Source organism: Colletotrichum graminicola (assembly GCF_000149035.1).
Source record: "Colletotrichum graminicola M1.001 genomic scaffold supercont1.8, whole genome shotgun sequence".
Classification (NCBI taxonomy): Eukaryota; Fungi; Ascomycota; class Sordariomycetes; order Glomerellales; family Glomerellaceae; genus Colletotrichum; species Colletotrichum graminicola.
The window spans coordinates 357,550-378,515 of NW_007361012.1; the positions used below are offsets into that span (position 1 = coordinate 357,550).

The 20,966-nt window shown below is 56.8% G+C and overlaps 4 protein-coding genes across 4 annotated transcripts; 1 reads left to right on the forward strand and 3 right to left on the reverse strand.

Moving 5' to 3' along the window:
* Positions 1–2,495: 2,495 nt before the first annotated feature.
* GLRG_02785 (protein kinase domain-containing protein) lies at positions 2,496–5,462 on the reverse strand (the record flags this gene model as incomplete). The annotated part of the gene is made up of 2 exons (XM_008093470.1): positions 2,496–4,496; positions 4,548–5,462. 2 exons carry the CDS (start codon positions 5,460–5,462, stop codon positions 2,496–2,498), a joined length of 2,916 nt encoding a protein of 971 aa, XP_008091661.1.
* Positions 5,463–10,766: 5,304 nt separating this feature from the next.
* On the reverse strand, positions 10,767–14,190 carry GLRG_02786 (ATP-dependent protease La; the record flags this gene model as incomplete). The annotated part of the gene is made up of 2 exons (XM_008093471.1): positions 10,767–10,958; positions 11,044–14,190. 2 exons carry the CDS (start codon positions 14,188–14,190, stop codon positions 10,767–10,769), a joined length of 3,339 nt encoding a protein of 1,112 aa, XP_008091662.1.
* A 1,460-nt stretch (positions 14,191–15,650) lies between these two features.
* GLRG_02787 (uncharacterized protein) lies at positions 15,651–16,202 on the forward strand (the record flags this gene model as incomplete). The annotated part of the gene is made up of 1 exon (XM_008093472.1): positions 15,651–16,202. One exon carries the CDS (start codon positions 15,651–15,653, stop codon positions 16,200–16,202), a length of 552 nt encoding a protein of 183 aa, XP_008091663.1.
* Positions 16,203–17,783: 1,581 nt separating this feature from the next.
* Positions 17,784–20,451, reverse strand: GLRG_02788 (transporter Avl9; the record flags this gene model as incomplete). Its single annotated transcript, XM_008093473.1, has 4 exons — positions 17,784–19,352; positions 19,406–19,618; positions 19,695–20,121; positions 20,222–20,451. 4 exons carry the CDS (start codon positions 20,449–20,451, stop codon positions 17,784–17,786), a joined length of 2,439 nt encoding a protein of 812 aa, XP_008091664.1.
* Between the last annotated feature and the right edge of the window lie 515 nt (positions 20,452–20,966).

The window sequence follows — 20,966 nt, forward strand, 5'->3', positions numbered from 1 at the left end:
CTCGGGCAGTGAGCACAAGGGAGAAGTCGAGAGGAGAGGCATGAGGTTCAACCGAGGCGGTTCATGAATTGCAAGCTCTCTCCCGTCCCCAAGTCCCGCTGGATTATGCGCCACAATACACGTAGCGGAGAAACAGAAGGGAGTCGCCGATCGGACGGTGAACCGTCACCAGCTCACGATGAGTGATGAATCAAGCGCGGGTAGCGGTTTGTCCTCAACATGTGCTCCACTCGAAGCTCCATTTAATGACGGAAGTCTCACGTCGCCTCCAAGCTTTCCAGTGGTGAGGCTTCTTGGGACCCCTCCACCAGCAGGATGACTTATCTCTTCTTCCTTATCGCCGAGACGACCATCTGAGGAAACTCGAGAATTACGCCAGCGGGGGCTCTTCCATTCCCGTCAGTTTCGCATTTCGCAATCGGTTGAAGTCTTGGCTTACGATAAGAGCGCACCGACGGAGGCCAGAGGTCACATTGGGTTCAGCCCATGGGAAATTGTTCACCATTGCAGCCTCAGCATCTCCTGACCTACCATAATAAGACAACTCCGCACCCATCCCGGGTCTCGAATTCGCTTTCCCCAGTTGCCTTTTTTCCTTTTCAAATACGACATCCGCTCTTCCCACTCTAGCATCCCGGCCCATCCCCAACAGAAACAGGACCCTGCCCCGCAATCCTCCACCCCATGGCAGGCAGAACAGACCAGGGATTGCGGTAGCGGGTATTTTGCAAGTGCCCTTCTGGTATTATGCAAGTGTCTAACTAAATTTAGTAGCTATCCTACCTACTCCGTACTACTACTATAAATCTATTATTACTAACTAACGGCTATAATAATAGTAGTAACAGCTAGTAATCTAATAACTAGTAGCATAATAACAGCCTACACCGCCTCTACTATAGCAGCCTTTCACTAGGCACTATAGGTATAGACATAAAGTAGAGGATTGATATAGAGCGCTGAACTAATATAGGCTGTAAATAGTTATATAATATAATAAAGTTCTAATTAACTAATTACTTATTAGTAACAATCTATCCCTTTTGCTTTAAATTATTTAAATCTAAGGTCTTTTTGATTTTATATTACTATGATAGGACTGCTATAAGTCTAATAGCCTAATTAGCTAGGTTAGTTAGAATATTGCTGTAGGTGAAATTTTGCTTAAGCTGACATAATGACCTTCTAGATACAGTTAGACACTTGCACAATACCAGAAGGGCACTTGCAAAATATCTGCTACTATCCCTAGGGATTGCTGTCTTCACCTGTCTTAGCCTTCGAGCCACTGTCGGCGCTGCGTGGCTCAATGACTTCACGCTCGCTTTTCTGACCGCCTTTCACGTTTTCGTGCATCCCTTCTTGTCGGTGGCGGGGGGCGTCACGTGTTCGCCAGATGGCCAGAGATCGAGCTTCAGATTGGCTTTCGATCACCAGGCTCATGAACGTCTCGCCCCTTCTCCGAAGCTGCTTCGACAGAATTCGCCATTCTGGAACCTTTCCATGCTAACCCGATTAGGTGGAGCGCTTTACTTGACCAACGCCACACCCGCCTTGCTTTGCCTGTCAACTTCTTCGCCTCTTGTTCTTCCCCCTTTTCCCTCTCATCCAAACGTTTTTGCTACCGGAAGCTTGGGGGCCATAGCTCGCCGCCCCTAGCTCCATGCGCCCCAAGCTCCAAGCTTCACCTATCGTGACTCTACGAGCCGCTACGCCCAGTCCCTTTCACTCGTCCGATTCGACCAAAGCTTGGCGACATGCAAAGAAAGCAGGCCTGGTTGGGTTCGATCCATCTAAACCATAACCTTCGCTCACAACGACTGCTATCCGTCAAAGCGTTGCCAAGCCGATATCACACTTTGTCTGGACCGCCTGGATTAATTCCGGCTACAGCCGATATCGCGATCTTGGCAATATCTGGTTGTCGGGAGAAAGGAGGGAGAACACATCACTTCAGTCTAAAACAGCCCTCGATTGACACACGCTTCTCCTTGCCTTCGGAATCTTCGATCACTGTCACTGCAGCTTCAACCCCGACTTTCACACCAGGCTCGCAGGCCCTGTCCGCCCTTCATCGTGCTTACCAGGACGACGCTTCTCTCTATTCAGCACTGGTTTGTTATATCCATCGAATCTGATTCTGCCTACTTGACGATATCAATGTTGTAGTCAGTATTTGGGTCACAGCACATCTCACCAGCGCTGTACCATCTTCGGATTCATCGAATATCACCATGGGGGGATCTGCAACCACACTGTCTCGGAAAACTACGTTCGTCAAAAGCTCATTCGACGTCCATCATTTATGTCACAGACTGTACGAATATCTACATCAATGCTATGCCAAATGACTGGTAGGAACAGCCAATCCGATTTCCAAACTGGCTGCACTATCATTCGAGGGAAAAAAGACGCCATCCCAGATGCCCGGTTAATCGAGTTGCTCACATGCGCAATTCACCTCCAAAACTGCTGCGCCCTCTAGTATACACTCATCATTTCTCGACAGCTGTCATCATCGTTGCCGTTGGTGCTGCCAGTGCCACCGTGTTTGAGGAAAAGTCGTCGTCAAGAGATTCCTTCTCCCGCATCTTCTGTTCGTCCGTGTCAAGGTATGCCGCGCCCACGCCATTGAGTTCTGGATTTCCTGCCACTGGGGAAGACGGTGCTGCTGTCTTGTCATCTGTATCAGTCTTAGGCGTGGTATCATCCTTGGACGGAATTTTTGCGTCGAGTGCGGGCAGGATCTGTTGTTCGGCAACATCTACCGACTCGTTCTCGGCCTCAAACTCGGCAGCAGTTGGGTTTGCTGTAGTGGTATATTTGGTGGATGGCGTTGTAGCCCGATCTTCGTGCTCCATAAGTTGTGTTGCAACCGCGATGTTTCCCGACTCGCTCGAGATGTCGTTGCTGTTCAGTTGGTTTTTGGGTTCTGTTTTCCCCGTTACAAGGGGCACTGTTTGCCCTGCTGTTTCTTTTGCGTCCGGCTCCGCGTACTGGCCATTCCCAACTTGGCCTGCCTCTTCCATGATGTCCCCCCCTGCGTTATCCCCTTCTATATCGACATTCTTGACTGTGAGAGGGCTTGCCATGGATGGCCGTGATGCGATGGGATCGACGAAAGCATGCGGTTCCGTTAGCTCCGTCCCGGAGACGACCCTGGAAAGCTCCTCTCCAGCGAGTCTCTTATCCACTTGCCCTGGCGTCTGGTCGAGTTCAGCCCGATCTATTGCTGCAAAGTCGTTCGAAAGGGGTGTCCACTGTAGCTCCTCCAGCCTCTGTTGCATCGACCTGCTCGTCTCGTCCGTCAGCTCAGGTGTTGCGATGGAGTCCTTGCTGGTCGTCGGTGTTGTGCTCTTGTGATCATCTATCTCGTCTCCTCCAACGTCGCTGTACGACGGTGCAATGTTCCTAGCCTCCGCCCAGCTCGAGATGTTGCGGCCCATGTGAGGCGAATCGCAGCGCCCGTAATGACTCGGAAGCGGGCTTGGAGGGGATCGCCCCCTCGTGTAGTAGTACGGGTCTTGAGAAAAGCCTCTCGTCGGATCGGCGTAGGTATGGCCTAGATTGACGTATGACCAGTCATGGGCCGGCTCGGCAGTCTTGACTCGCGCGTGGCCATTGCCCTGGTAGCCCTCCACAAAGTACTCCTGCATGGTGTAGCCGTCGTCCACGGAGATAGACGGGGGAGCAGCATCGTCACCAACCGCTGGCTCGGGAAATAAAGCCATGAGCGACGAAGCCTGCAGCCGCAGTCTGGGATCATCGCTTAGGCATATGTCCACCATCTCCCGGTACCAAGCTGGCACGATGTGCTCCTCTGTGAGCTGTAAGGGCCGTCCCTGGGCCTCTGGTTCGTCATCTTGCGCTGCCAACGCCCACAAAACCATGCCGAGCTGATAGAGGTCGGACTTGACACCAATGTACATGGAGATACGCTGGTTGCTCTCGATAAGTGGCGTTGCCTCGGGAGGCTCCCAGCCCACCGGGCAGCCTCGCCTGTTGATATCGATAATCTTGGCGTTGTCTTCGTCGTCAATTACGATGTTCGAAAGGGTGAAGTCACCCTGTACGAAGCCGGATTCGTGAATGTCCGCCAGTCCCTGTACGATCTGACGCGCCCATTTCTCTCGGACCGGCCACGGCAGACCCAACTCGGACTCCTGTTGATTATCATAGATGACGTCGATGAGAGCACCGTGGACGGCGTAGCTGATGAGCAATCCTTTGACGTACTCGTCATCATCGTCGACGACGACGCCGTGAAATCGGATAATGTTTCTCGAATACCGAAGCCGGTTCAAGGCATTGATCTCGTAAAGAAACTCATCGATCGTGTCGGGGCCTGGAATCTCTTTTTTGATGAGAACGTCGCCGCCGACGCGAACCTTGTATACAAAACCAGACATGTGAGAGTCAAAGTCAATGTCTCTTTCCCTGATCCTCCGGCAACCCAGGTGTTGCACTTGGCGAACGGTGGGGTATTGAATGATTTCCTGCTACGAGTTAGCACCTAAGCGGGGATGTTGACTGACTGATCGACTCACGTTTACATCCTCAACGACATGGACATGTAGTCGGCCATCGGTGGTCTGTAGTTTCAAGTTGGTAACAGAGTGATAAAACTGGATGTCTTGAAGACTATCTCTGATGGCTTCGTAGATCTTTGAGCTCTTGTCGCGTTGAGACTTTGTGTGCATCAAATCCAGTTCAAGAGAGTTGTCCGGGGCATTGCGATAATCGAGGGAAATGGTCACCCGGCGCCAGAGGGTCGGAGTTTCTCGGTACGTCACAAAGAACTTTTCCCTCTTGGACTTGTCGCGGAAATGCATGCTGAGGTTAAGAATCCAAGTGGTTTCAAGCTCATCGTGAATCATAGCCTCGTACTGCGATTGTGATGTTGTTACTGAGTGCGCATCGGAATTTGACTGCAGTTCGTGCACATGAGAATCGTCGAAGGTGGGCGCTGATACTGGGGCGACCATCTGATTCAAGCTGGCTTCGGCCTTTTCCTCGACTGGGCTGGCCGGGGCAGAAGAGGCAGACTGAATTTCGTAGGTATTTTCGAGGAAGTCCGGTGCGCTAGCTCGGGGAAACGACTGGGCCTGCGACGCCGTGCGTGGCGACTGCACGCGCCTGTCCACCGATAAAGCACGCCTCTCTGCTGGAGAAGGCTCAACTGGTGCGAGGTTGTTCCTGCGCTCTGACTGCTGACGTTTGAAGGTCTGTACTCGCGGAAGTCCGGGCACGACTTTCCTAGAGACTCGGCGCACCAGGCCTGTACTTTGCGGGTCGTCCGGGTCGGGCTCGTGCCCAGGTTCGGGCTCGGGCTCCTTGGCCTGAAGCGGGCCGACGGGTGCCGGAGCCGCATTGTTTCGTCCGAAGAGCTTGCGCAAGAAGCTGGTGGAGTGATGACCCGATGTGGGCGGTGGCTCCGTAGGAGATGGACTCGTTTGCGCCATCATCAATCAAGTGGGAGGCACAGCGAGATGTCGTCGATATATTTTCTGGAAAGTCCGTCACGACGGTAGAAGGTGAGGCTCCAAGCGGTGTGGTCCTGGGGACGAGGTGTTTAATTAGGGATAGGCCCGTAAGCTTGACCGGGAGCGAACCAGGCGGGGGACAAGGATGGGCCTTGGAGCGAGAGACGGTCAACGTCCAGCCTGGTTCTGGGCAGGTTTGGTGCCGGGTCTGAGCTAAATTGGGTTGACAGCGGCTGGGAAGTGGCCGGGCGCGGGCACCGCGAGACAAGAATGACGAGGGGCGTCCTTTTGTGGACGTCCGGTTGTAACTCGAACGTTACGGGCAGTATGCAGGCAGCCGCACGCAAAATGAGACATCAGACGTTGTGACGATGGAGGGTGGAAGTGTGCAGAGAAGCAATGGTGGGCAAGACCATGTTCAGACGAGAGTGATGGGGGGCGGAGGACGCAGGATCGGCCGGGACTCGACGAGCCTTTTGGAGGAATCTCGAACCCCAATCGGGAGACCGTCGGTAGGTGACTGGTGTGTGCAGGTGGTGCTACTGCGGTGCATTTGCTGTCATTCAGGAATAGGGGGACAGAGGCCGAGCCTGAGAGGTAGGTTTCTTCCCAGGGACTGGCAAGGTCGGATGGGCTCACTTTAGACGGTAGTCAGGCAGACGAGGGCGGCAGCGCGTGTGCAGTTGTTTTCTTTTGACGATGGAGGGATAGTTCTGGCGCGTAAGGTGATAGGCCAAGGCGGGGTGGCAGTGTAACGTGCGTCAGCGAAGCTGAGTCGGACCGCCCTGCGTCTCGGTAGGTCAGATGTGGTGTAGGTAGGATAGGATGATGCCGGACGACGTAGACGCAAGATATGTGTGTGTTGACGACAGCGTGTTTAAAAGTCTGATATGTATGGCCGGGGTAGGCCAAGGCAAACGTCGTCGTGATGTGCTGGTAGGTGGTGGCCGACAGACAAATAAACGACGAGGTGAGGCGAACATTGGGCTTGGGTGGTTTGTATGGAAAGTAAGCGGCAAGGAGGAGCTAAGCAGGGGAGGGAGGGTTCCAAGAGAAGCAGGAGGGGGAGGGGCACCGTTGACGGTTGCCCTGGGCACTCGCCGTCGTGGGGTTCGGCGTCAGCGCCTGCGTCTGGTCTGGGGGTCTGGAGCAACAATTTACTTTTTGTCGCGAGGGTATATATCCAGAGTAATGCATGCGCATGCAGGAGTAGCGCATGAGGAGGGGAGGGAGTGTTCGTACGTGAGGACAATATCGGGACCGCGTGTTTCTGGTTGTTACAAGAGGCTGGGAGGCTGGGCACCCGGAAGAGACCTCGTAGAGCTCCCGTGCCAATAGCAGTGGCGCTCTTCAAGATGCCTTTTTTTTCCCCAGCTAAAACTGAGGAGCGACGCGCATGTGAGGGTTAAGGAACATGGCTAGCCAGATGGCCAGTCAGATTGGAGAACCCTGGCTGGCACGAGGGAAAAGGCCAACGGACGCTAAGGCACGTTGCTCAATGATGGCTGTTTGCCTACACGAGGTGTTGTGGATAGGTAGGTAGGTGACCAAGATGCCATGCTTTCTGACCTCACTTGGGCATTCAGGCACCACGCCCTTCCACCTCATGGCTGGCTGTCACTGGATGAATATGGAATGGTTTGTGGGAGCTTGACTACCTAGCTTACCTACTTTACCTACCTAGGCAGGGAGCACTGAGGTACCTAACCTATTTGTGGAGGGGTGGGGCTTTCCTAACGGTGATGCGCTGTCCACTTCTTCTTTCCCCCTCCGCCCACTTGGACGTCAGATGTCCCGGCGATGCCCAAGCTGTCAAAGAAAGGAAGGAAGGAATGAATGAAGAGAGACTAGTGTCCGTGGATCTTCACTGCCTCCCGTTCCGAACTGTACAAGGGACGGTGCCTCCTCCTTTGGGATGAGTTGCAGCTGCCTTTCTTCCAAGTATCAAGCGTGCATTTCCTTTGCCTCTTAGCTGCCTTCCACGGCAATCATCATCGTCATCGTACTCCCAGCCGGCGGAGGGTTTGCGAATACCTACCCTAGGTATGTACCTAGGTAGGTAGGTAAGGTACCTGGGTAGTCATGGCACTCTCTGCAAGACACCAGCTGAGCAATTGGGGCCCGTGAGAGGGCCCGGCATGAGGCCGCTCTCCACCACCACGAACTCTTCCCCGTCATCTTAGCGTCCGTCTTCTCATGTACGATGACCTCCATTCTCAGCCCTCCTCTGGCGATTGGATCCCCGCTGCTTTTTTTTTCTGTGGGCGTTGGGTTCGTTGGGCTCGCATTCAAACCACGTCCCTTTCTTTCAAACCCGCCAAACATCCACATCGTCACTGCACGCCGTCTCCTCAATCAATTGGCCTCACATAAAGCAATTGACCGCCCTTTCCCTCCTTACCTGGCCCACATGTCGATGTAGGCATCAACCAGGGTGCTGGGCAGCTGGGCAGACAGAGATCGGATACAGACAGCGGATTGGGGCTTGAGATACTACCGCTACCGCCCGGGCCCCCGTCCGGGGGGCTTGTCAATCTGATCACCACAAGACACCCCCGTTGCTTCGTCTAATTGGTGACTCAGGGGCTGGCTATCTCAAAAATCTGGACCCGGCATATCTTGGCCGATTGATCCGTCACCGTTTGCACTCACAGATGCGCTTGACCGTTGCCGCCGAAATCTTATTCCCAGTGTGGGAGGTTTGCCCTTGACCAGAACGACTCCAGAACCGTGGGATTCCGCATAAACGACCAGTCACACCAACGACATCTTCGTAATCCACCGCGCCGAATGCACCTCGAGAGCAATCCGTTACTGGCTAAATCCTCTCCTTGTCTTGACCCGCTATCTCCCACAAATGACGGCGCAAGAGGACACTCTTCGCTTGCCCACTTGCATCCAAGATCGGGCACTTGCGCAATCTTACAACTGATGGATCCTCTCCGTCTATCTGCGTCGACCTCTGCCCGGAAAACTAAGCAAGGACGAAGAAATATCCACGTGCTCGCCGCCCTTGTGCGTCAAGGACGCCTGCTGCGCAACCCATTGTATTCGTCCGCAGTCTGAGGGGCCAACACCACCAATCAGTCGTCTCTGTCACGTTTCCGCCCTCCACTGCCTGACGCCATACCATTTGCAAGGTGACACGACAGCTCCTGAGCTGCAGCCGATGGAACCGCGACATAGCACTGCAATGCAGCGCACGGAAACGAACTGACCCATCGTCGTGGAGTGTTATCCAGTGAGGTTGGTGCCGGCTGGAACACTACTTTTCTGACACTTCCTCTGCCCTCATAGGCTATTTGCTTTCTAAGGAACCCTGCTGGTTTGAAAATTGACACGGCCGTGGCCTGTTTTTGGGCCAATGCTGCTTTCAAATGACAGACGCAATCAAGAGTGCTTGCTACATGCTCTTTGGTTGTCAGCCCTGCCGGTTGGTCAACGTTAGTGGCCAGGTCCGATGTAAGGTGCCTTCCTCACGCACTGCTTGCATTTGGGCATCGACGCAGCCCAAATAATGAGGCTGTCTCCCTGTTGACAGGCTGTCAGGCTGCTCCGGAGGCACGGCCAGGATTCTCCTTCAAGCTTGCCCTGACATCAGAAAGGACCGCTTCCTTGCCCTTCCCGGTCGTCCGGGATCTGCCACCGGCACAGACGTTGACAATCCATTCTTGCAGCAACCTTCTCTCCCTCCAGCTCGCTAGCGACTCTAGAGGCCGGCAGCAGACATAGCCATGCTTCCTCGTCAAGCGCCGTATCACTTGGACCTGATGATCTCCCGTCTTGAATTCACTGAGAGGACGGTTTCGGAGATTCACAAGTGCGATTGGTGGTGGGATGAAAAGGCAGGTAAAACGATGCAAGGGTCGTCCCGTCTGCTCGCTCTTTGACAGATCCGAACGTCTACCCGCGAACCCCACCACTCCCGCCTGGCTGGATGGACATGGCACCCATAAACCCTTGGCATCCCTCCCGCTGTCGCCAGTGAACCCGTGACGAAGAGATAATTCTGCATCAACTTAGCATGTCCTCGATTTCTGCTGCTCGGGGCTCATTCGGTCCTAGAAAGTTGGGCCACAATCAGGCGCATACAACTTGTCACCATGACTCGGATTCTTCTCGGGCAGCAGCGCCCGTCGTGCGCCAGAAGACGCGAGTGTTTGGTTCTCCAGCGGCACGGAGACGGATGCTCCACCGTTCGTTGGATGCCCTTGGCTCTCCAATACCATCCCGCGACCGGGCACCCCATACACCAGTCTGACTTAGACGTAATGCACAGCACGGCCGTCTTACCAGCGCGCCCATACTGCAGCCGTCGACATGCGTATACATGATTGTGGCCAGGCCGGCCGCATCTGCAGGCATCAGCGTTTCCGGCAAGCTGGTGCTTTCCTTTCCTGGCCCTCCCGTCCCAGTCTTCATGCTCGCCTTGAACGGCATCAACCGGAAGTTACCACACCACTTGATCGGGAAACCAATCGAATTCTGATGCTGTCGCTTATGGCTACTACTGCTGCAACACCACACGTCTTGGAGGAGGAAGGGGAACAAGTGATCAAAATGTGGCTGAGTCGCCGAGGGGTTCAGACACCCCCCGGCTTGGGGCTGGTAGTATACAATATTTCGCTCCTCTGCCGCTATGCGAAGATCGCACGCCTCGCAGTTCGACTCACAACCACCGACTCTGCGCGGAAATGGCTGCCGCGCAATCTACTCTCCTTATGCGATTGGGTGGGTGCCTTTACAACCCTATTCTTACACAGCCGGTCCCGGCTCGCTTTCCACGTCGACAACACCCGTCGAATCCCAGCCAAACAATTACAGATTGAAAATAAGAAAGGAACAAGAAAAAAAGACCATCTAGAGTAGAGATGCAGTATCGGAGGTGAGATATATGCCATCGTGCCGTAAAGTTTAATGCGGGTGCGTCTAATCGTCTTATGATGAAACCACCCCCATCTTGTGCTTCCTTTCGCCAGAACGCCCGCTCAGCCCATCAGCTCCTCAGCTCCCGCCTAGCCGGTCCCATGCCCACTGACGCGTCTCAGACTGCCCGCCCCGGCTGACGCGGGACCGTCGGTATGACAGGGCACTCGTCATGGGGAGGACGAGACCTGCGGGAATGATGCAGGATCCTTTTGAAGAACGGACACGCGGGGAAGATGGGCGTGGGGCTTGCTTCCCGAGATGGCGTGACATGGGCCGCGGCGGACGAGCAGAACACTAAATGTGTGACGTCGTCGTGGGACGGGAGTAGGGGGGGGGAGGGGATGATGGAGGGATCTAGTCGTCGTCCTCATCGTCAGAGTCGTCCCGCTTCTTCTTCTTGTCCTTCTTCTTCTTGTCGTCCTGCGCCTTTTTCCACTCGCACGTCTTGCACTTGTTGGCGGCCTCGCGGTCGAGCTCGGGGAATATGATGTCGAAGACGTCCGAGTACCAGGCGACGGGCTTGCCCTCGATGCCCTCCTTGATGTTCTAGTAGCGGTGAATGTTAGCATGCAAACTCTCGCGTGAACGCGCATCGGGCGTGTGAATGAACGGGGTGTGGGTGTAGACATACCTCCGGGAGCTCGAGCCAGTCGGACATGCAGTCCTTGGGGAAGATGACCGTCTTGCAGCCGGCGCGGCGGGCGGCGACCGTCTTCTCGCGCAGGCCGCCGATGCGGAGCACCTTGCCAGTAAGGGTGAGCTCGCCCGTCATGGCGACAGTGGGGTTGACGGGGGTGTCAAGGGCGAGTGAGAGGAGCGAGGTGGCCATGGTGATGCCGGCCGAGGGGCCGTCCTTGGACACGGCGCCGTCGGGCACGTGCAGGTGCAGCTTGGCCTTGTCGAAGAAGTGGTTGTCGGGGAAGTCCTTGGCCATGAGCGACTTAGCGAACGAGTAGGCAATCGTCGACGACTCCTTCATGACGTTCTTGAGGTTGCCCGTGATCTCGAGGCCGGGCCGGCTGCTGGGCCGCAGGGGCGCCTGCAGGATCGACTCGACGTACATGGCGGCGCCGCCCATCTGGGTCCAGGCCAGGCCCATGGAGACGCCGGGAGGGTTGACCTCGTAGAGTCGGTCCGAGGTGAAGACTGGGGGGCCGACGTAGTCGACGAGGTTGTCCTTTCCAATGGTTACATGGACCGTGTCGGGAACGTTGAGAGCTACCCGGGGCTTCTCGGTGGTCGCGGCCTCGGCGGGCTGCTCGCCCGACTCTCGTGCCGCCTCGGTCTTCTTCTCCGACTCGGCCAGAGCCTCCTTGCCGTCCTCCGTTAGGGCCTCCTTCTCGGGGAGAACGTCCTCGCCGAGGTCTTGCACGATCTTGAGCGCGGACTTTCTGTAGACCTTCTCGATCTGCTTCTTGAGGTTGCGCACGCCGGATTCGCGGGCGTACGACTTGATAAGCTCCTCGATGGCCTCCTCGCTGAGCTGTACGTCGGCGTTGGCCAGACCCGCGGCCTCTTTGGCGGCCGGGGCGAGGTACTTGTCGGCGATGGCCTTCTTCTCGTCGGCGACGTAGCCAGAGAGCTGGATCAGCTCCATGCGGTCGAGAAGGGGTCTCGGGATGGTGTCCGTCATGTTGGCGGTGCAGACGAAGAGGACCTTGGACAGGTCGACGGGGACGTCCATGTAGTGGTCCAGGAACGAGCTGTTCTGCTCGGGGTCGAGCAGCTCGAGCAGGGCGGATGAGGGGTCGCCCTGGTAGCCGCGGCCGATCTTGTCGATCTCGTCAATGAGGATTAACGGGTTTTCCGTCTGGCACTTCTTCAGCGCCTGAATGATGCGACCGGGCAGAGCACCGACGTAGGTTCTCCGGTGACCCTTGATCTCGGCCACGTCCGTCAGACCACCGACACTGAATCGGTAGTACTGGCGGTTCAGGGCACGGGCGATGGACTTGCCGATGGACGTCTTTCCGACACCGGGAGGGCCGACGAAGCAGATGATCTTGCCCTCGACGGTGCCGCGCAGCTTTCCAACCGCGATGAACTCGAGGATACGGTCCTTGACGTCCTTCAGCCCGTAGTGATCCTCGTCGAGGACCGTCATGGCGTTCTTGATTCCAAAGTTCTCGGCGCTGCGCTGGCCCCAGGGGATCTGCGTCAGCCAGTCGAGGTAGTTCCGCGTGACGTTGAACTCGGATGCTGCGGGCTCGAGATGCGCGAGCTTATTGATCTCATCATCAAAGACCTTGCGTACAGCCTCGGGCATGGCCAGCTTGTCCGCCTTCTCCTTGAACCTCTCGACCAGCTTGTCCTTGCCGTCGGACTCGAGACCCAACTCGCGGCGGATACCCTTCATCTGCTCCATCAGCCAGTATTCGCGCTGGCGTTTGGTGATCTTGCTCTCGACGTCCTTGGTAATCTTGGACTGGAGCTGGGCATTCATGAGCTCCTTCTTCAGGACGACAAGGGCCTTTTGCATCCTCTCCTCGACGTTGAGACTCGACAGGACTTCTTGCAGCTCGCCCTGCTCGCCCGAAGAGACGGCCGCGGCAAAATCTGCCAGCTTCGCCGGCTCGGACGTGACGTTGCCCGTAGACTGGCTCATGGAGAAGGTTGAGATCTGGTCGCGGAAGAGGCTGTTCATCGTGGCGACCTCCTTGAAGACGTTGACGATCTCGTTGGTGACGGCGCGGATGACGGCGCTCTTAGGGTCGTAGGGCTCCTCGGTCAGATTCTCGACGTTGACGAGGCTGACGGGGTATCTCTTGAGGAACGCTGTGGGCTCGTACTTCTCTGCCGGCTGGTCAGCCTTGGGGGCCACAGCGCTCTCCTCGAAGCTTGCGACGACGTCGCCCTTCTTCTCCTGCTGCGCCTCCTCTTCGATGGGCTTCGGGGGTATCGGCTCGGGTACCGGCTCGACCTTGGCCTCGCTCGACTTGGCGTCCCCCTTTCCGGGAGGCAGCAGGCTCGACAGGCGGATGCGGCGGTGAGGGTACAGGATGGCCGTCAGAGCGCCCTGCTCGCCGTGCATGGGGAAGGCGCTCGTAATCTGCGCAAAGACACCGGTATCGTAGACGTCATCGACGTTGCGGATAACGTCCTCGTCCTGGTTCTCGTCTTTGAACAAGAAGGCACCGACATACGGCTGGCCCCTCTTGATCATCTCGGTGATGGCGGCGGCGACGTTCGGGTCCTTGATGGTGATGGCCTTGTAGAAACCAGGGAACAGCGGCCGCTTCGCAATGGGGATGGCCAGGACCTGGGGGTAGACGTCGGGCACGACGGGCTTCTGCAGGCTCTTGTCAGATGCCCTGCGCCCGCGTCTGCCGCTGCCGTCGCCCTTGTCGTCACCGCCCCCTGATCCGGCTGATGAACCGCCGGCGGCACTGCCAGCCTTGCCGTCCTGCGAGGCAGCCCCAGACCCGTCGCCCTTGGCGGAGGAGTCAGAGGTCGAGCTCTTTGCCTCAGCCAGCTCCTTCTCCTCAAACTCGCGTTGGTTCTTGATGTTTGCCTTGTGTTCCTCGTCGGACAGGGGCTCGACCTTGGGGTCGAAGAAGTTGTTGCTGTCTTCCTCCTTCAGCCATCGTGTTGACGTCGAGAACGGGGCGACTGCTCGCTGACTCCGGGGGTTGAGGAATAGGCGGTCGAAGGTGGAGGCAGAGGACCTCGGGGTGCTGGCGACGGGTAACCTGCTGCTCGAAACCGAATAGGGCCGTCTAAGATAATTTGCCGGACGGCCGAGCGTCAGGCGCCTGGGGAAGCTCGATCGCATCACCATGCTGCCGGCGATGGGGGTTGCAAGTCAAAGGTTGAGGAAGCTCTCCGATGGCGGCAGGTAGTAGTGGTGGTGGTGGTGGTGGTGGTGGTGGTGGTAGTGATGATGATGGGGTAATACAGGGCCGGAGACGAATGGGCGCGTGCCGCTGTACGTGCTGCTCAATGCAATTGGGTATGGGGTGGGAATGGATGTGGACAAAAGAGACGAGCTAGAACGGGCAATGGAAACGTGCAGAATGGGGGGGAAAGGACTTCGAGTCCTAGATCACGATGCGCATCGCCTCCTGACGCCTTACAAATACAGAACAGAGGTGAGTCGGAGTAACCTTTGAGCTATTGTGGAGACCGGTCCGGGGGGGTTATGAAGAGTAAACGACATCACCAAAAAAAAATTAGTGAGCACTGACATTTCGCCGTCAGTGCAGTGGCCAGTAGGTGGTTCCTGGGGGGGCGGACAGCAGTGGCTGCTCTGGAACATGGAAGAACTTCGGCCCCGGTTGCCAGCGGGGCGGCGTTCTCTGAGGACGAGGAAGCGCACACCCCCTCCTCTCTTGCCCCCCTCCTCACAGCTGCGCTACGTGCGTGGCTGGCCTGCTATCGGCAGTACAAGATGCATACTCCGTAGACTCACCTCAAATGTGGTCAGTGGTGGCCTGCCGCAGGTAACAGCGCCTTGGGCTGAGAAAGGGGGCAGCCATTGACTGGTGGCTCTGGAGAACCACACTTTGCCTTGCATACCATGATGTCAGCAGATGGCTACCGTGTTCGATGTCTGCCAGGACAGTACGCCACGATGCTCCGGCCGTCCGCTAGACCTCTGCCAACCGTGTACTAATCGTATGTAACTGTCTTGCCTGCAACAGTGCCATCCGGTTTCTCTGACTCGTTGCGGGGAAGGGAGACCCAACACACCAGTGCCGTCCCGCCATCCCATCTAACACGGTCCGTTCGCATGGCTGAAAGAAGCCGAGGCCTTTTCCCGGATCCTATCCAACCTGCTCGAGAGACCTGCCTCCCTCCCCCCCTTTTCTACTCTTCCCACTCATCGTGATCTGCAGATAGAGCGCCTCATATCAGACCAAGGACTGCTCCGAAACGGCGCCCATCCAAGTCCCCGGTCTCTCTATATACCCCGCGGCTCAACTCATAACAGACTGCAATCTTTACATTGCTAGTGCCTCACCCCGTTGATCCTCCATCGAGGAAACGACCCAAGGGACCCTGTATCACCCGGCGATCTTCCCTTCCCTGCTCTCCGGGGGCCTTACCCACACTTTTTGCCCTCGCTTCCCGACGGAACCGCAACCCAAGTTCCTGACTATCTCGACTTCCTGCGGGCCTCTCTCAATCAATACCCCGTCATCTCTCTCTTGGACCTCACATATTTACGTTCTCAAACTCACTTTCGGTATATACACAAACACATACATATAAGCAAGCAAACATTCAACACGAGCCACCATGCCTTCCTCCAGCCAAAAGCCAGACCTCCCGTCCTCCCTTTCCAAGCTGTCAATAGACAGCTCCAACAAGAAGCCCGCCGCCAAGAAGATTAAGGAGCCGGTGGCGGATTCCTGGGAAGATGAGGACGTGGACGATGAGGAGGAGGGCGGCAACGACGACGACAAAGGAGAGCGGGAGGGGACGGCGACGCCCCAGGCCGACGGCTCCAAGGCCCCGCCGCCGACCCCCATCTCCCCGACGTACAGCGCGGCAGACCGGTCATTCTCTCCGTACGCCGCCGCCGACCCCTCCGCCCCCTCCGCCTCTTCCTCTCCGGCGGCCAGCAGCGGCAGCAGCGGCGCCCGCAGACCGGAGAAGACGGACGCCGTGGCGCGGCGCATGATCGCCAGCGCCCTCGGCGTCAAGGTGCCCCGTATGACGGAGGAGCAACGGGCCTACGACAGGGCCGTCAAGGAAAAGGAGCGCAAGCGCCGGGAGGAGGAGAAGGCTGCCGACAAGAGGCGGCTGGAGGCCGCCGAGAAGGCCAAGGCCGCCATCTGGGAGGACTAGGTGGAGGGTTGTCCCTGCCTCCTCGCCCGTCCTTGTTTATTTACTCGTTCATGTTCGAGGAAGTCAGAACCTTTCCTCTTCTTCTTTTTTTTTTTTTCTTTCATCTCTTCCCTTTCTCTCATTCTTCGGGAAACTCAAACTCGGGAGGGTGGGGGAGGGAAAGCAATACAGAAATGATCCAAAGGTCGATGTAGACCAAAGATGCGACCGCGTGAGATGGCCTTTCTTTTGCCTTTGTAAATATGCACAAAAGAAAAAAGGGGGGGAAGGGGGCGGCGTTGGCCGTCGCCCCCCCCCCCCCCCCTACTCTGGATGATTGCCAATTGCAGGGAGGTTGCCGGGTATGCCCCAGCGCGTTCCTTATTCCTGGTGGAGGATATAGAGGCCCTCATTTCTGTAATGTATTCCGCGCTGAACTATCCGTACTCTCAGTTGCATGACTATAATCGTCCAAAGCCAACAACTGGTCTTGGTTGGTAAGAACGGCATTAACCGTATTTATGTCTGCATTCGGTCGCATGGCCCGAAGTACGGATGGCTACCATCAGTCCAAGAAAATAAGAGTCGTCTCTCATACGCGAGTAGTATTCAGGGTTTGCCGATAGATTCGGATTTGTGGCGCGGGCCCTACCGGAGGAACGGAATATGAAGTTAAACATCGGATTACCCGACGTACAGTACCGGTTATGAAGGACGGTATTCAAGCCTCCGGGGGTCTGTCACACCCTTGGGGGGTAAAGGTTGAGCCCCCCGTGCGGAAATTGGGGCCAGAGAAGCTTTGGGAATACGCACACAAACGACCTTTCCCCCCCCCCCCCCCCCCCCCTTCTTCATGTAAATCCAACAGGCTGAGGGGGGGATTGAGACGACTGCCCCTTTGCAGATTCAAACACGCTATCTCGCGCCTGTCAACGTGGATGGAAAAGAAAAGAGAAAAAAAAAAAAGACATCGAGGAGTCCACGGCACGACCAGGTCGGCGGCACTCGCCATCCCATGCGCGGCAACTCGACCATCTCACATTCCGCCGCAGTTCACTCATTCTAGAGGGAATCATAGAGGGGGCACTCGTCGGTTTCAAATTTGACCATGTTTCTGTTCTCGCCTGGTCTGATTCTGCCGTATTCCATCTCGAACAAAAACCAAAAAAAAAAATCCAATTGCATCAGCACCGGATCCAGGAAACCTCCCAAACCCAAACCACCCCCAACGCCCATGAACGGACTTGTCCTCTCGTGTCGTTTCTCTCTCCTCGTGGCGTGCTTGTATATATATATGACTAAAGCTACAAGTAAGAAGGTAAAATGCAGAGGAGGGGGGGGGGGGGGGTGAAAGAGAGGACTCGATCCAGCACATGCGACGTGATCTTGTCGTCGGCGGCGGCGGCCTTGGCGACCATCCCAGCTCTCCTCCCCCCTTTTCCTCTAAGATGCAGTTCATAACCCAGACCCCGGACTCGCGAATGCTCTGCTATGCTGTTTTGCGTCATGTCGTGCCTTGTACTGCCGTATTGTTTATGTTTCGGTCTCCGCCAAAGTGTTACATGGCCACGCCTAGTGGGTTTATCGAGTATCTCGCGCTCTTCAGCGATCACTGCCCCAGGCCTTGGCCGCTTCGGCCGCCGCCTCGGCAGCAGCGGCCATGGCTCTCGATTCCTTCGTATCAGCGTCGTCGTCGTCTTCGTCGTCACTCTCATGTTCTGGCTGCTGCGCCTTGGTGGTCGTAACGGCGGCGACCGGAGCAGTCGTTCCTTCCTCCTCTCTGTCCGCATCAGGGGCCACCGGCTTAGTGATCGTGTTCACCCCTCCGTTCAATCTGCCGTCGCTTTCGGCGGCGGCCGTGGCCGTTGTCGGCGTCGTCACTTCTGCCGTATCCGCCGCGGCGGAAAGACCCTCCTTGGATTGCGGCCGACGGTCCGCCGTGGGGCTCGTGGACATCTCCGACTCTACGGTGCCCGCTGAGAATACCGACTCCGTGTACGAGCCCTGTGTCAGCGGCTGGAAATCATGCCTGTCGCTCGACCGCTTCTGGTTGATGTCCATACCCGCTGAGGACGTGGACACCCGCGACCCGGATATCGAGGCCGAGTCCTTGTCGCTGTTGCCAGCCTTGTTAGCGTCCGTCTTGGATTTGCCCCATCCACGCCCCCAGCCGTATCCTCCGCCGCTGCTGGCCGTGGTTGGGGAACTGCTGCCACTAGCACCGCCCCATCCGGCCTTGCGCTTCTCGCCCGCCCACGTCACCCACGAGCTAACGTACGAGGAGGCCTTGTTCCCGGAGGCCGACGCATTGCCCTGCGTCTTTGCCGCATCCGTGGCTCCACCCGATGATGCCGCAGATGCGACAGCGGGCCCGCCGGCCTTCTCTGCTTCGGCGGCAGCTGCCTCTGCCGCGATGCGCTGTTCCTCGGCCCTCTTCTTCTGCGCCTCGCGGAAGGCCTCCATGTCGGCATAAAACTTGTTGAACATGTTCGACGCCTTTTCTTTGCCAACAGCAAAGTTCCGCCCGAGGACCTCCTTACCAACTGCAAGGCGTTCGTCAAGGTGCATATCTTGGACCTGCTGCGCGATACGGCGTTGGACGTCGTCGATGGTGAGGCCGCCGGCGCAAGGGTGCCGCGGCTCGACGACGTCGAAGAGGTGCGAGTCCGTGTTCCCGTTCCATATGCGATAGTTCTCTGTGCGGGACCACGATTCGATGAAATCGCTGCCGTAGTCGTAGGATGGGTCGCCCTCGATGTGCGGGAGGAGGGCGCGGGGGTTATTCGGGTTCGCCAGAAGGTGGCTGTGATACTTGACGGAGGATACGAGGGAGAGTATGTACTCCTCGAACTGGAGGCGGATGAACTCTTCACTGCCGACATAGCCCATGGTGTTGGGCCGTTGCGGGTTAGCGTCGTCCCACGTATCATTGACAACTTGTGTGATGTAGTCGATCCAGCGACGGTCGGCGGCCGAGAGGGCCAGCGAATTCCTAAGGGAGGACGAGGTGACGTTGACCGTATGGTCGTCGAGGTTGATTAAAATGTCGCTGTAGCGGTCTTTTTGTTGCAGGAGAAGTGAATTTGTGCTGCCGACGATGTAAGACTTGGTGCCAAAGTCGGCGAGGATGTCGAGCTGCTGGAGGGGGGTATATGGCCCGAACAGACTGCCCTGTACGCCTTGTCAGTGCCTCGAACTCTTCGAGCGGGCCGCGGCGGACGTACCTTGCCAAATATCTGGAGAGGTAGGCCCATGTAAGTGAGCAGGGAGTTGCGATCGCTGGTCCGCAGGCTTGTGGGCCGCACCAGCCTCTTCTCGTAGTTGTTCAGCTCCGGGTCGGCGCAGTCGATGAGATTACGGATTAGGCCGGGTATCAGAGAGATTAGGGAAAACTGCATCATGCATAGCCGTTCGCAACGTGATCCAAAGAAGAGCATCTGCGAAGGGTGTCTGGTCAGCTTCTCATCGCACCGAAAGTGGCATATTGTTTTGGCTTTAAGAGGCTCAACAGACCTTTGGCTGCAGCAGACAGCACTTGAACAGAACTAGGGTCTGCCACTTGAACTCGTGGACAAACTCTCGCAAGCTCATTCCGAGGTGCTGATCACGGCTCTCCTCGTCCGTCAGGAAGCCGCGCTCCTTCTCCTCGGCGAGGCTCTCCTGGAAGCGGCGCAGTATCTCCGTGTCGGTAAACTCGCGCTGGGCGAACCACGCCTGGGTGACGACGCTGAGACGCTCACGCATCATGCCAAAGTGCTGCGGCGTGTCGGCAATGACGACAACGGCCTTCTGGACCGTCGAGCGCGTCACCTCGGCGGGGCGATTGAGGAGCTTTGAGGCGTCGAGCTGCCGCGTGCAAGAGATGCCGAAGAGGGACGTCGCCGGCCCCGTGGCGGTTGCGGGGCGGAGGAGGGTGAAGTAGGAAAAGTCCTCGCTTGACCTGTTTCCCGTCTGTCAGCCTTTCGTCCTCCACATGGTGGCGACCATTGCGGCTATAAATCGAGCAAAGCCCTGCTGGCGAAGGAAAGGGTGCCACTCACAAATGCGCGCCGTCGCTCAGCGCCATGAACGGCAACAAACCCCAGTCATACTCAACCGCCGGGTCGACGCCCTCCGCCGCGCCGAACCACAGTTCGACTTCAGGTCCACGGGCATGGTGAAAGTCGACAACCGTGACCAAGGGTATAAAGCCAGGCTTGGCCGGCGTCGAAGGCATTGTCAGGGGTGTAACAGCGCCGGACGTGGGCGTCGCATCCTCGGGGGTGTCCATACTCCCTTTCTCTTCTTCACTCTCTAGGGATTGTTCCTTGTCACACACGATGCAGCATGCGCCGAGTCCACTAGCTTCCGCACGTCTTGGAGATGGGTATTCTTCCGCAAACCGTACAGTCGTCCACTGATGTTCTCAGGTTGTGTTTGCTTTTTTCCAGCTCCCTTGGCGCAACGAGGCCCACTCCTACGACATTGCCATGCGCTCCTTTCTCGTCGGTTATTTTTTCTCGCTTCAGGTGCCCCTTCGGCTCCGTTGCACGTTTCGTCGCACGTTCGCCGGACGTGAGTCGCGGCGTTTCCTTGTCGTCCGTCGTTTTTTGGGGATGCGCCTAATAGACGAAGAGCTATTCTTCCTCGAGTTCGGACGTTCGGGCGATGAGCGCTCCTTTTGAGGAATCTCCCTTTTGAAAAAAAGGCGAGGGAGGGGTTCTGGTATGCTCTGACGTAGAGTCGATTTCCCGTCCACTGAGGAGAGGGGTACTTTTGAGACAAATCAGGCTGGGTGCGAACAGA